The following is a 14,319-nucleotide window of genomic DNA, read 5'->3' on the forward strand; positions in this document are numbered from 1 at the left end:
TGATCTCATAGAAATGAAAAGAATCCAATGCTAGAATCTGAAATAAAGAAAGAAAATACACAGCAAGTCAGTTAGTGAAAGAGAAAAGAGAGGTTGCTGTTTGATGTGTGATCCTTTGTCAGAAGTGCCATATTGATGAAAGGTCTGATGAGGAATGGTAGCTTGCCTTTTTCTTTCAAATGCTGATGGGCCTGCTGTACCTTTCTAGCACTTTCCATCATTATAAAGATCTCCCTGACTTGTATTCAAATCACCTGGTAAATTTTCATATTGTCAATAAGAATGCAAATAGTGCCTGTGATGAAAGTAATTACTGTGTTCTGTCCTTGCTAGAGTTCCATGGTTTGGAGGAGTGGCTTCTGCTACGGGCACTGCAAGCTCTGCAATCTGAGCGAAAGGCAGAGATCATCACCCTTAGTGACAGCAAAGGGGTCAAGTTCTTCTGATATCCTTACTGGTCTGAGCAGCTGCTGGAGACTTATACAGATTGGGTACATGATGAAGACTTTACAGTTAATGGCAATGAAGAGCGTATTGAAGTGCAGATCTCCAGACACCAGACAACACTGTGCCATGCCATTGACTTGATTGTAATGCACAATCTGGCTGCTTGCAACTGCAATCTCCTTTTTATTCTTCATCTAATCTTAATGCAATTATGATTCCATGTACTGAGTGCAAAATGCAACATTACCGATTGCACTGTACTGATCCCTGTGTGTGCCAACAGAGAAAACAAAATTCAAAAGCAGAATATTTACATATAGCCGAGCAGTACAGTTACAATGTTAAGGGATTACAAGAGGGAGTTCAAGATATTGCAAACCCACAATAATATTTTTTTCTTCCTTACTTTAATTGTGATTATGCTAGCTCTCAATTAAAGTTAAATTGACTAAAATGATTGCAAAAGGTTCCCCTGGCCCTCTTGGTGTAACTTCAAAAAGCCTATCGGCCTGAACTTGCTCAGGGACAGTGACAGATTTGTTTGTCAATTTCTCATACGTTACCGGTATTGTTCAATCCATAGATCTTTTCTTTGTGATGCTGTGTTCTTATTTTCTATAGGTATCTTAGAGCATTAACTAGCAGATAATCCTCTGCAGATATCTGCATTCATGGCTTTGAAGAGTTGAGTTTTTTTTGGTCAAATAATGTCTGAAACTAGCCCGTATGAAAGACAAAACTTATGAATGCTGGCAATGGAACACTTGAAAGTGCTAAGCATTCATAACTACTTTATACTGTTAATTAGACAGTGCTGGGAATTCCAGGTCTCACCTCAGAAAAATACCTGGGGTAGAAGAAATGGATCCGGTCCCTACTCAAATTGGACAGACCTAGAATTTTCCGCGGTTGGCAAAATACTTCAAATACCAAAACATAATATATAACTATTGACTTTGGAATTAATTTTGACTTTCCAAGATTTCTCTTTATTGCTGTTTAACGATTTAACCTCCAATGCCCCCTCCCCAAAAAAAATAAATTCTTTATCCACCTATTTACAGTGCTGGCAGAATATTTTGACTTGGATGTTATATTTTGTGATGTAAGTCAACTTGACATATTAATATTTAGCGTTAACTTTCTAACTGGGTGCACAGTTACTTGCTATAGCAATGGGATTATAGTAGTGGGATTTTATGCAGTGAATTCCTGTCTATTAAAGGGCTAGTTTTAAACGGGTGGTAACCTGTTTAGAGGGAGGGAACCATTCTAATCTGGCTGTAATTAGCTTTTAATTTAAATCTGAGAGTTGATTCATGCAGTCTCTTTTGTCTCTTTTTGTTGACCTGCTCTTCAAAATTTAGACACTGATTAATTAAATATAATTTGTTGAACAAGATTTTTATTTTTAAAAAGTAGTTTCTTTAAGAACTCAGTTTGAATTCCGAAGTTATTTTGTGAGCTGATACATAGAATGGTAGCTGATTTGTGCAGCACTGTTGCTTTTGAATGAATATACTTGACCCTTTGCTTCAAGTTAAAGTCAGTACTGAGATAATTAAAAATATATATATATCTATCTAAAAAGCTCTCTCAAACTGAATATTTTCTTTTTTATTCCAAATACTTGTATTGAGGTTAACATGGACAAGAAGTCGATTACCATTAACCGCAGGGATGTCTAAACTTTTTGTCTTCGTCGGTTACTTGGTTGCATACCATGGAGTCCCGGGGATCATGTATGAAGAATTATAATACAAAACACTGAATTCAAAGAATAAAATCAGTCCTCCTTTCTCACAAACCAACATTACAAATTAACTATTTGCTGCTCTGTTCAGGAGCTGACTGCAGGAGTCGAGTCACTGGAGCTTCACAGATTGACAGCCAGGCTCAGAGAGTGCATGTGGACTGTGGGCCATAGTTTAGTTGCCTCTAACCTATCGGGCCCGATTTTAGCACCCGGTCCCGGGTGCGTTCTCGGCGGGGGGGCCTCTAAAATCCTGATTTCGAGGAGCGGGACCGGATCGCGCCTCGATCCCGCCCACTTCCAGGTTCCGAGCTGACATGCGGGGGTGCGTGCGTAGCCCCCGCTGGTGGGAATCCCGCAGGCAATTAAAGCCAGCGGGGTTCCACTTGAGTGTATTTATCTAGGTATTTCAGGTCATTAAATGACCTGATTGAGCTGTTTATTTAACAAGTGTGGGATTTTACGGTGAAATGAGACTGTTTCCCATACTGGGGGAAACACTCACACTCCCAACGGACGTGTTGCAGCCAGGAGCCTTCACCAACGCAGGAGGACACTCCGTAACATTGGGCAACGCCTGCCCTCCTCCAAGCAAGAAGATTCACCGGCGTGGAAGTGCAACCCCTGTGCGAGGACACACTTTTCTAGCGTGCACAACCCCGCAGACCTACACTTGCCAGATGGGTGCTGCATTGACATCCTCGGAGGACGAACAGCATGACCAGCCTCAGCAGCCTCACAGTCCACGCCGTCCGCCTCAGAGACGTTCATCCCCACAACACGGTGCTGTGGCACATCCACCTGCACAGCAGGATGGAGGGCATCCGCAGAGAGAGATGCGTCGCAGGAGGCACTACCCTCCGCACAGGGTCTACAGACCGAGGCTCAGCTTCATGGACCTCTCTGAGCAGCAGTGCATATGTAGGCTCAGAGTCACTCGCCAGGTAGTCGCCGACATCTGCAGCCTCCTTGATGACGAGCTGCTCCCGGATGGACCAAGCAGCATCTTCTTACCCGTCGCCGTCAAAGTCACCACTGCCCTCAACTTCTTCGCCTCCGGATCCTTCCAGGGTGCCACAGGGGACATCACCGGGGTCTGTCAGTCGTCTGCACACAAGTGCATAAGGCAGGTCACCGATGGGTTGTTCCGCAGGGCCTCGACCGACATCAACTTCGCCATGGATGAGCGCAGCCAGACGGAGAGGGCGGTTGGATTCCATGCTGTGGCTGGCTTCCCACGGGTGCAGGGTGTAATCGATTGCACCCACATAGCAATACGGGCACCTCCACATGAGCCAGGGCTGTTCATCAACAGGAAAGGGTATCACTCCATGAACGCCCAGCTCATTTGTGACCACCGCCAGAGATTCCTACACGTGTGCGCCATATACCCTGGCAGCTGCAACGATGCCTTCGTCCTCAGGGAGTCCACCGTCCTGCCCCTCTTCCACGCACCCAACGCCGGCAACGGCTGGCTCCTCAGCGACAAGGGATATCCCCTGCACACGTGGCTTATGACACCTCTGAGGAACCCCATTACCGAGCCGCAGCGTCGGTATAATGACATCCACATTGCTACCAGGTCTACAATTGAGCAGGCTATAGGGCTGCTCAAGATGCGCTTCAGGTGCCTTGATCGTTCCGGGGGAGCGCTCCAATACACGCCACTCCGAGTGGGACGAATTATAGTTGTCTGCTGTGCCCTGCATAACATGGCACTACAGAGAGGGGTGCCACTGGAGGAGGCCCCATGCACACCCGCCACCCACATTGAGGACGACAATGAGGACGAGGAGGAGGAAGAGGGAGAGGAGGAGGAACGACCCATGGGCCGAACACCGGCTCACCTGCGTGCTCGTCAGGCCAGGGAGGCACTCATATGCCAACGGTTCTCCTAACATCACACTGTGTGAGGCGTTCACATGTCATAACGTGCACAGACGAGGGTCCATACAGGCTCCCTCCACAGAAGAGTGGTGCCTGTACACCTGCACCCACTGTATTATGCCCAATGGGTGGGACGGGGTGGTCGTCGTCATGATGAGGCGCACGGAAGGGACCTATTGCACAAGCCGCAGAATTATAGACAAGAGGTGGCTGCATTGGTGAGAAAAAGTGAGTTTATTTTGTGTTGACATTCAAAGAGTGGAAATTTAAAAAAAACAAATAGACAAACACCCTGGTGCAATCCCTGTGTGCTCACGGAACTTTAGGCTTTCGTTTCCGGGTACCCCTACGTGGTGCTACCCCTGTGGCTCCAGCAGAGGTGGTGGCAGGTTGCTCCTGTTCGTGCCCTGACCTGGTAGATGCTTTGGGCCGACGCCCCCTGGGTTTCGGTGCCCATGAGGGCACCTCCACAGACTGCTCCTCCTGCACCTGTGCAGGGGCAGACTCGGCCACCTGGAGAGGATGGACTATTGCGGGCACTGGTTGAGAGGGGGGCAACGGGTGAGACGTGGGGGCGCCTTGAGTAGCGTCCACACTTCCATTTCCCCGTTCACCATCTTCCCTCTCATGGCCAAGGCCCACATCACCCCTTCCACCCTGCTGGACGGCAGTTTGGATGACGTGGGTGAGACCTTGCAAGGCCACCTCCAATGTATCTGTCAACCTGTTGATGGCGGCAGAATGTTGCTCACCCTGAATCCGAACAGCCGTTGTGAGGGCCTGGATGGACTCATTGGTGAGCTGTGCATGACGCTCGAGGGAGGCTAGCCTGTCCTCCACCACAGACGTTCCCACACCTACCCGCGACACTATCTCAGAGATGCCTTCACGTCCCTGCGACACTATCTCGGCGATACCCTCCTGCACCTGTGCCACCATTCCCCTCATGCAGGAGTTGGACTCCTCCATCCTCCGTGCGATTGTGGAGAGTGCGCGTGGCACCTCTCCCAGTACCTCAGCAATGTGCTGGTGCCCCTCGACGACTCTCCTTTTGACTGGTGGCCCCCTGGGTTCAGCATCTGGGTCCGGCTGAGCAGAGCCTGGAGAAGAGTGCTCCCACCGACGCGGACCCTCCGCGGCTGACCCTGCCACCAGGGTCTGCTCATGCTCACGTGTGCGCGGTGACTCACCATGTGCAATCCCAACTAACTGAGGGGGGGGACCCACCGAGGTGTGTGTATCTGCGCTGGTGGATGCAAGGCTCATGTGTGACGATGCACCCTCAGAGATGGGCATGTCCTCTGAGGAATCGCCCTCAACCGAAACGTCGATCGCAGACGGTCCTGCAAGAAAACAGAGGGCAATATCAGGCATGTGACCAAATGTGGCGGTGCGGCATATGCCATGTGATGCTAAGATCATTCACGCTCATGAGTCATGAGTGCCAGCTTTCCCTTACCGGCCGTTTCGCCAGAACCAGACTCGCCATCCGCCACCGACAGGCAATGCAGCGTGCGGCTGATCTCCAGTGCCTCGACCTCGGCGTCTGTCAGAGGCACCTCGTGTGGCGGGCACCCTCCGTTGCGTGCCCTATCGCGTGCGTTCCTGGTCCTCTTCTCCTGTGAGGGCAAAACACAAAAACGTTATTGAGTGATGATTACAATGTGAGACGCTTCAAGCATTGGTGTGAGTGGGTTGAGCGTGTGCCAGATGGATGGGAGGATGCGTGTGCCACATGGCCATCCCATTGTATGGGCATTGGGGTGTGTGGTAGTGGTCGAGTGGCGATAGGGACGGTGGGTACGTGCAGGCACTGTGAGGATGATAGTTGGGTGGCTGTGAGGATTGGTGCGGGAGCGCAGTGCTGTCAGTGGAGATGGGGTTGTGAGGTGTTTGAGGTGATGTGGAAGACGGAGTGACGCAGAGTGCGTTAGTGTACTCACTTTCCCGAACCTGGTGAGGTCATTGGATCTCTTGCGGCACTGAATCCAAGTGCGGGTGGTGTTTCCCCTGCTTGTGACCTCAGCGGCCACCTCCTCCCATGCCCTCTTGGTGCCGCTGGCAGGGCACCTCCTTCCATCCGTGGGGAACAGCGTCTCCCTCCTCATGCGGACCCCGTCCAGCAGCACCTGGAGGGCGTGGTCCGTGAAACGGGGAGCAGCCTTACCCCTGCGCTCCTCCATCCTTCATGGAGTATAGTTTGTGGCTGGAGGGGCTTTGGTGGACTGCCCCTTTAAATAGAGCTCCAACATTGCTCAGACATCAATGCGCATGCGCAGGCCGCCGGCACGCAGCTGAGAAGCGCGGAACCTGTAACTGCCGGCTAATTATATCAATCATCCCGCGATCGCGCGCGCAACGCACTCAATTCGCATGGCGCGTTTTCCTCGAGCCCGACTGACCACCCGCTACCAACCCGCACCCCTGGTAAAATCGGGCCCATTGTGTTTGTTTGCATTTGATAGGGTAGATACAGAGAAACTACTTCCTCTGGTGGGGGAATCCAGAACAAGGGGGGCACAATCTTAAAATTAGAGTTAGGCCAGTTAGTGCAATAAGGAAATACTTTTATTCTCCATCTGGTTGCATTATACCTTAATGCAGATGTTGGGTGCCCAAAGTAGAAAAATGCTCCATTATCGAATACTGACATTCCTTATCTTGACCACAACATTTCAACAACAAAAAAGAATCAACTATGAGAGTGAGGACTTTTTTTAACCAGTGCAATCTATACTTGTGTACAGTTTGTGTTCTCCCCTGTGTGACAGTATATTTCGAACACAATCATAGAACAATTTAAGGTATTAATTAGATGACAGTTTTCAACCACAAGTTCATGTCTTCCATGTCCCAGTGCTGCAACAAAGGGGCCTTGCAAAAACAAAATGAACGAGCAACTGGTTGAATGAAGTCTGTAAATCTAGAGCTATATAGTAACGAAAGTAGAACATATCAACATCCATTGTGTCAAAATCAACACAGTCATGCAACAGTCAAGTTGTGTCTATTAAAAATTGAACAGCTGTTCACAACACATACTGACAGCCACATAATCATGAGATGAAGGGCAAAGCAATTGTTTGGAAGGTCACCAATGTTTATAATTTTATATTCACTGGATTATAGATGCTTAACTTTACAACAGCTGCAATAAAGCATCTATCCTCAGTAAGTCTTCCAAATCAGTCAATGGTACCCCTGAAATCTAGACCTGCATTCACCCACAGTAAGGGGAGCCTTGTAAATTTCAATTTAGCTAAAATGTGTTGCATATATGTGTGGAATCACATATTTCCTGTAACAATTTTGTGTAACATTTCTCTGTAACACATCTCAGTAAAACTTATTCCATCATTAAATTTATTCTAACAGAAAAATTTACTAAATAAGTTTATTCTACCACACCTCGACTGGATCATTCTTCCCATGTGATTGACTCTGCCCCCGGTCCTGCCAGCCCTGAATCGACAGCAAATGCTCCTATTAGCTCTAGTGGGGCACACATCTAGAAAGAAAAAACTTGCATTTATATAGTGCCTTTCACAACCTCAGGATGTCCCAAAGCGATTTATAGCTAATGAAGTATTTTTGAAGGGTAGTCACTGTTGTAGTGTAGGAAATGCAGCAGCCAGTTGGTGTACAGCAAGGTTTCTCAAACAGCAACGTGATAATGACCAGATAATCTGTTTTTTCGTGATGTTGGTTGAGGGATAAATGTTGATCAGAACACTGGCAAGAACTCCCCTGCTCTTCTTCGAATGGTACTCTGGGATCTTTTACATCCACCTGAGAGGGCAGACGTGTCATCTGTCTCATCAGTTTAACGTCTCATCTGAAAGAAGGCATCTCTGACAGTGCAGCACTCCCTCAGTTCTGAAGTCTACATTCTGTTTGACATGGTATAATGTTCCTGTTCTTACAAAACACTGCATCATCTGCCTTACTGTGAGAAAGGCCACTGGAATTTAACTAGCAATTTATTAAATACAGTATATTTAATTAAATACAGTATACACACTCAGAGGGTGGTAGGTCTGTGGAATTTGCTGCCCCAGGAAGCTGTGGAAGCTACATCATTAGATAAATTTAAAACAGAAATAGACAGTTTCCTAGAAGTAAAGGGAATTAGGGGTTATGGGGAGCGGGCAGGAAATTGGACATGAAGCTGAGTTCGGATCGGTCAATGCCCTGTGGGTGGCGGAGAGGTCCCAGGGGCTATGTGGCCGGGTCCTGCTCCGACTTCTTGTGTTCTTTAGATTTGTGGTTGGGATCAGATCAGCCATGATCTTATTGAATGGCGGAGCAGGCTCGAGGGGCCGATTGGCCTACTCCTGCTCCAATTTCTTATGTTTTATGTTCTTATGTTCTTATGAGTGCATGCAGATATTACTCTGCCGATGTCAAACTTTTGTACAATTTTAGAATGCTGTGTGCTGAGCTGGGCCTGAAACTGACGAGCACATTCCAATTTGCAAATTTCTTTCACCAAATAAGTTAAAACTAAATGATGTGAGACTTTGTTTCCTTAAGAAAAATTAAACTTTATGGCCATAAAAGGACACAGCACAGCAGTACAGTACATTATGTATGGCGTAACATACTGTCCTTATTACATAGAGTGTACAGCACAGAAGCAGGCCATTCAGCCCAACAGGTCCATGCCGGTGTTTATCCTCCACATAAGCCTCCTTCCTCCCTACTTCCTCTAACTCCAAGTGTGGTCTTAGTAAGGTTCTATACAAGTTTAACATAACTTCTCTGCTTTTCAATTCTATTCCTCTAAAAATGAACCCCAGTGCTTAGTTTGCTTTTTTTATGGCCTTGTTAACCTACTTTTAGTGATTTGTATATCTGTACCCCCAGATCCCTCTGCTCCTCTACCCCATTTAGACTTATTATCCAAGCTGTATGTGGCCCCCTTATAAAACATCATATTATCCAACTAGCATAAGCAACACCATGGGGATCCACTAGTATATAATAAACAGAAGGTGTGAGTGATTAGAATGAAAACAATCTCATATGTAATGTAAAAATATTATCTAAACTCCCTCAATGCGACTAGTTTCTTGTAATCACACCCACCCAGCCACTGTTCCCTAAAGCTTTGAAATTATGCTGTGCGAAAATTAGAAATGGGTTAACACCACCATTAAAATAGTAGATCAGAGAATTTCATACAGATGGGTTAAATGTTTAAATGTTAATCTTCATAATGAGATTATATAAGTTACTGCCCCTTATTTATTATTTTATACTTATTATACTATATTATCTTATTGTTGGATGGTGTCGATATTTCATAGAATTACATAGAATTTTATAGCACAGAAACAGGCCATTAGGACCAACAGGTCTATGCTGGTGTTTTTGCTCCACACAAGCCTCCTGTCTCCCTACTTCATATCACACTATCAACAACATCCATTTTTGCCACGATAATTCAATGTAATAAATTCTAAATTCTCCTCTGCAGGCTGTATAGCAGAACAATTTCTGAAGTTTACCAACTACTTTTCTAAATTAGTAGTAATTTTGTGCTTATGTAAAAATAATGACAATTCATTATTGCTTAGATACAACCTTATTAAAAATTTAGAAAATCTTCTGAATAAAAGAAAACAGTCAGCCTATTAGTTGTTTTAATTGGTGCAAATAGATTACCATAATTTGCAACGGGGACTTTAAATCAATGCATTTAAAATATACTTTCATTTATTCGGTGCTTCTTAACCCAAGTATGCAATTGTGGTGCTATTATTGAATGAGGTGCTATTATAGAATGACGTTGTTGGAAGTATAATCCTTAATTATAGTGAGGCAGTTTTCCCCCAACGTTTAATGGGTCTTTATTTGAGGGATGTATTGCATCCATTTTAGATCTGTTCATGTAGATATCAGCAACCCTTTTTATTACATCAGTGAAATTAATAAATAATTAATTAGCAGGAGGGCTAATTAGCACAATAATGTTAGTGCTATCAACATATTAGCAAGAGCTTTTTATGGAATAAGGGCAACGTGCATCTTATGATTAGCTATTGTACAAAAATAAATAAGAACATTATACCAAATCAAAGTGCTCTTTCTAATTAGGCTTTGGGTGGGTAATAAATCATTGAACTGGGTTTATTTTTTATAGGAAGTAGCTATATAGCACAGCATTATTTTGAAGAATACTTTGTATTAATGGATCCTTCATGATTAACTTTAACAAAAATACTGTTTATGATGCATTTTTTTACAGTATGCCATTTAACTTTATTTAAAAGTATTTACTATATGACAATTCAATACTATATGACAATTCAATACTATAGTGTATCAACATACAGTTTGGGGTTTGGGTAATGCAATGGGTAGACGCTATCATTTTGCCTATGACACCTTCATTCTAATCTATTTCAGACTACCTTTTAATGGTGCAAGAATCCTGTTCCCAATGTGCATTGCAACTAACTACTTAAAATCTCTGCTTCAAATTAATATATCACTCAAATTAGCTTATCCCTATTTTTATGTTCAAAAAATTGTTAAGAAACGTAAACAATTATTGAAAAATCACCAACCAACTCAGTATGTGTTTAATATTAATAGTCAGCTGATGTTATTGGGATACTGCCATTATGGGGGAATTACTTCCTTTTTAAAACTTTGATAGTTTTGATTTTTTTGAAACAATTTTGAATGATAGCCCACTCAGTGAGATATCTCTTCCTTTAATATGGTGAATAGGAAGTTTTTTGGCAGCTTGGCTCAGTTGGCAGCACTCCTGTTTCTGAGTCAGAAGATTGTGGGTTCAAACCCAAGTAAGGACATAATCTAGGCTGACGCTACATTACAATACCAGGGTAGTGTTGCATGTTTGAAGTGCTGTTATTTGGATGAGATGTACTGTTTGAAGAGGAGCAGGGAGTCCTACTGTTGTCCTGAACAATATTCCTCTCTCAAACACCACCACCAAAAACAAACTAACTAGTGAGTCATCTCATTTGCTCAAATTAGTTGCCTTTTTAAAAAATTTAGAAGACCTATAGTTTGCCTATCCCTAACAACAGTGACTGCTTCAAAATTAATTCATTGGTTGTGAAGTTTTTTGGTTGGTCCTGGAGATTTGTTGAGGTGCTCCATAAATGTATGTTCTTTCTTTCTGCTTGTAACTTTATAAGTGACACCTTTATTAAAATGCCATGATTGACAATGATTGAATAAGTCCGATTTTGGTTTTATTGTTAGATTCTCAAATTTTTGCCGTTTCAGGGATTGCATTCCATAATTCTATCCATTTTTCCATAGAAATAGCAAACCAATGGTCTTGAATACGATCTACATTACTTATGATACTCTATCAGAAATGAATGGGCAGATACATTCTTGCAATTAAAAACTATTTATACAAACCCATCCGGTCACAATTCTTTTTATAAATATTTGTTAATTATAACAATCTGTTTCTATGCACCTATTCTTAATAGTATACAAAACTCTATAGAACCTTACAAGTTATATATCTTTTCCATATCTAACATGGCAGCATTCCCACCATTGAGGCAGAAGGTACAGAGTTCCCGACAATCCCAGTGACTACACACCAATTCTGGGTTGACATCCAGCAGGATACTTGTGTCCAATGGGTGTGGGTGCCCCCCCACCCTCATCGTTTGGGTTGTGGGAACGCATAGCCTCCACCCTCCCTGCGGTAAAGGACTAACCACCCTATCGGCTGGTATAAAGATGGTTACTGCCGTGGAAGGAGTCACGTCGCAGCCATTCAGACTGTTAATCAGCCTGCCAATCCTTCCACTACTTCACACTATTCTCCAAGGGAAGTGTAAAGATATGAACACAACAACCTCTCCTCGTAGGGCGTACCCTTCCTTGTCTTTCAATGCCTTGGGGTGATAGTAGTTCAATTTCTAATGAAAAGACGAGCCACTGTGTGAGAACGTGACATTAGTCGAGTGAATGTTCTGCCCGATAAAGGAGAACCTAATCCACTCGGATCCTGCTCCCTGCGATAATTCCTCTTCTGGCGATGAGCCATGTGTAAACGTCAGCTTTAAAGTTTCACTCACCCAGCACTTCGTGCCCTAATCTTTCGACACTTGTAAATCAGGGCGAACTTAAAGCTGTTAAAAAAAATACATTAAATTACATTTCATTCCCCTGCTTGGAGCATTTCATTGACTAAAATGTCTTTTTAAACAGATGGCATCTGAGAGGCTGATTCCCCCCCATATCACAACACTCCCTCCAGGTATCTACACCTCCAGTCACGGTGGCTGTCACCACTGAGCCAATGGCCGGTGTGGGGAGGTGTTATTAACCCAGTGCCTGGCTGTTCCGGGCTGATACCAATATCAGGGGCGACTGCAATCGGCTCCACGAGTGGTTCCAGGTCCTCTCTGCAGCCCACAGCGGGGCGGCCCCTTTTTGACCCAAAAGCAACTCGTGCAGAGCCTTTTTGGAGTTATAGAGAATAAATTGAAAACAGTTTACAATCCGGAGCTGCCGAGATCAAATAGCGTCGAAGGTGAGAGAAGGAAGGAAGGAAGGAAAAAAATACAACTGGGGACAGAAGAATTACTCATTTTTTTCATGGAACAGGCGGAAAGCTTGTGGTAAACATGTCACATCGGTCCAACTAAATGGAGAAGGAGAAACCTTCAACATGAGCCGACAGCAGATGTGAGCAATAGCCGTGGTTTTTAGTTTATGTAACATTGAGTCTGTTTGAATAAAAGGGGATCGATCCGACAAGGGAGGAGTCAACCCCTTAAATCACTCAACATACTTTCACCGCTCTGAGATAAAAAGATTTTAATCCGAGTTTAGTTCCAAAAACAAAAAAAAAAAGGGCTCCATGTCCAGGACTATGTCTCAGGCAGAGGTGGACCTTGCCGGGTTTGGGGTCATCACCTCAGCGCTGGATCTCGACCGCTCCTCTTTCCTCCACAAAATGCACAGCCACAGGCGCAGACTGTCCGGGAGAGAGTGCAGGAGGAACTCGTACCGACACCAGAGGAAAAGCTCGATCGAGATCGAGATCGGAGCTGACGGGCTGCTCCGCCGACCGCTCTGGTCTCAGGTCGCCCCGGACGGCCACACTGCCCCCGGTTGCTTTGGGGAGCGGGAGGTGGGTGCGAGCGCCGGGCTGGCCGGCTCGCCGCAGAGCCGGCGACTGGACCCGGTCAACCGGGAGCGACTGTCCAAAACCGCGGCAGCCCACAGCTCGGACACGGAGGATGGGCCCCCTCGCATCCAGCACAAGGAATCCGCTTCGGACCTGCCCGAGGAGAGTAAGATGGAACCGGAGGAGAATGAGGTGGAGATGAAGGCAGTCGACACCTCTCCCGACGGTAGGTTCCTGAAATTCAACATCGAGCTCGGAAGAGGGTCCTTTAAAACCGTCTACAAGGGACTGGACACAGAAATTACCGTGGAGGTGGCATGGTGCGAGTTGCAGGTAAGGGGAAAAGAAAGGGAGGGAAACGAAATCTACAGGGTGATTTAAAATCCTAATTTATAACCCGGGCACACTCTTGAATCCTTCTAATTGTGTTGTTCAGAAATGTTTAATCGACACAATAATACTTGTTAAGTAAGAAAGAACATTTCACTGCCTCAAGACGTCCCAAAGCCAATAAAATACTTGTGGAGATGCCGGTGATGGACTGGGGTTGACAATTGTAAACAATTTTACAACACCAAGTTATAGTCCAACAATTTTATTTTAAAATCCACAAGCTTTCGGAGGCTTCCTCCTTCCTCAGGTGAATGTGGAAATGAAATGGATTTCATTTTTAAAATAAAATTGTTGGACTATAACTTGGTGCTGTAAAATTGTTTACAATAAAATACTTGTGAAGTGGAGTCACTGTTGTAAGGTAGGAAACGCAGCAGCCGATTTATGCACTCCCCCAAACAGCAATGTGATAATGACCCGATAATCTGTTTTTAGTGATGTTGGTTGAGGGATAAATAGTCAGTGGAGAACTCCCCTGCTCTTCTGAATAGTCATGATGTGGAGATGCCGGTGATGGACTGGGGTTGACAATTGTAAACAATTTTACAACACCAAGTTATAGTCCAACAAATTTATTTTAAATTCCACAAGCTTTCGGAGGCTTCCTCCTTCGTCAGGTGAACGGTGTGGAAACCGTTCACCTGAGGAAGGAGGAAGCCTCCAAAAGCTTGTGGAATTTAAAATAAATTTGTTGGACTATAAC

At 44.9% G+C, this 14,319-nt stretch overlaps 2 protein-coding genes and 1 long non-coding RNA gene across 5 annotated transcripts in view; 2 read left to right on the forward strand and 1 right to left on the reverse strand.

Moving 5' to 3' along the window:
• Positions 1-2,037, forward strand: part of vps25 (vacuolar protein sorting 25 homolog) — a 23,503-nt gene extending 21,466 nt beyond the window's left edge. The window contains exon 6 of the mRNA XM_067968908.1: positions 334-2,037. Within this exon, the coding sequence (XP_067825009.1) occupies positions 334-446 (113 nt within the window). The 3' untranslated portion in view covers positions 447-2,037. The remainder of the gene's footprint in view (positions 1-333) is intronic.
• Positions 1-11,871, reverse strand: part of LOC137299913 (uncharacterized) — a 14,393-nt gene extending 2,522 nt beyond the window's left edge. The window contains exons 1-2 of the long non-coding RNA XR_010958007.1: positions 11,683-11,871; positions 7,496-7,595 (exon numbers count right to left, since the gene is read on the reverse strand). This is a non-coding gene — a long non-coding RNA (uncharacterized lncRNA). The remainder of the gene's footprint in view (positions 1-7,495; positions 7,596-11,682) is intronic.
• A 562-nt stretch (positions 11,872-12,433) lies between these two features.
• Positions 12,434-14,319, forward strand: part of wnk4a (WNK lysine deficient protein kinase 4a) — a 70,512-nt gene continuing 68,626 nt past the window's right edge. For 2 of the 3 annotated variants that reach the window (XM_067968904.1, XM_067968906.1), the window contains exon 1: positions 12,434-13,556. In XM_067968904.1, the coding sequence (XP_067825005.1) occupies positions 12,954-13,556 (603 nt within the window). In that variant the 5' untranslated portion in view covers positions 12,434-12,953. The remainder of the gene's footprint in view (positions 13,557-14,319) is intronic. The other variant, XM_067968905.1, reaches the window with a different exon arrangement.

This window comes from Heptranchias perlo, chromosome 30 (assembly GCF_035084215.1).
Source record: "Heptranchias perlo isolate sHepPer1 chromosome 30, sHepPer1.hap1, whole genome shotgun sequence".
NCBI lineage: Eukaryota > Metazoa > Chordata > Chondrichthyes > Hexanchiformes > Hexanchidae > Heptranchias > Heptranchias perlo.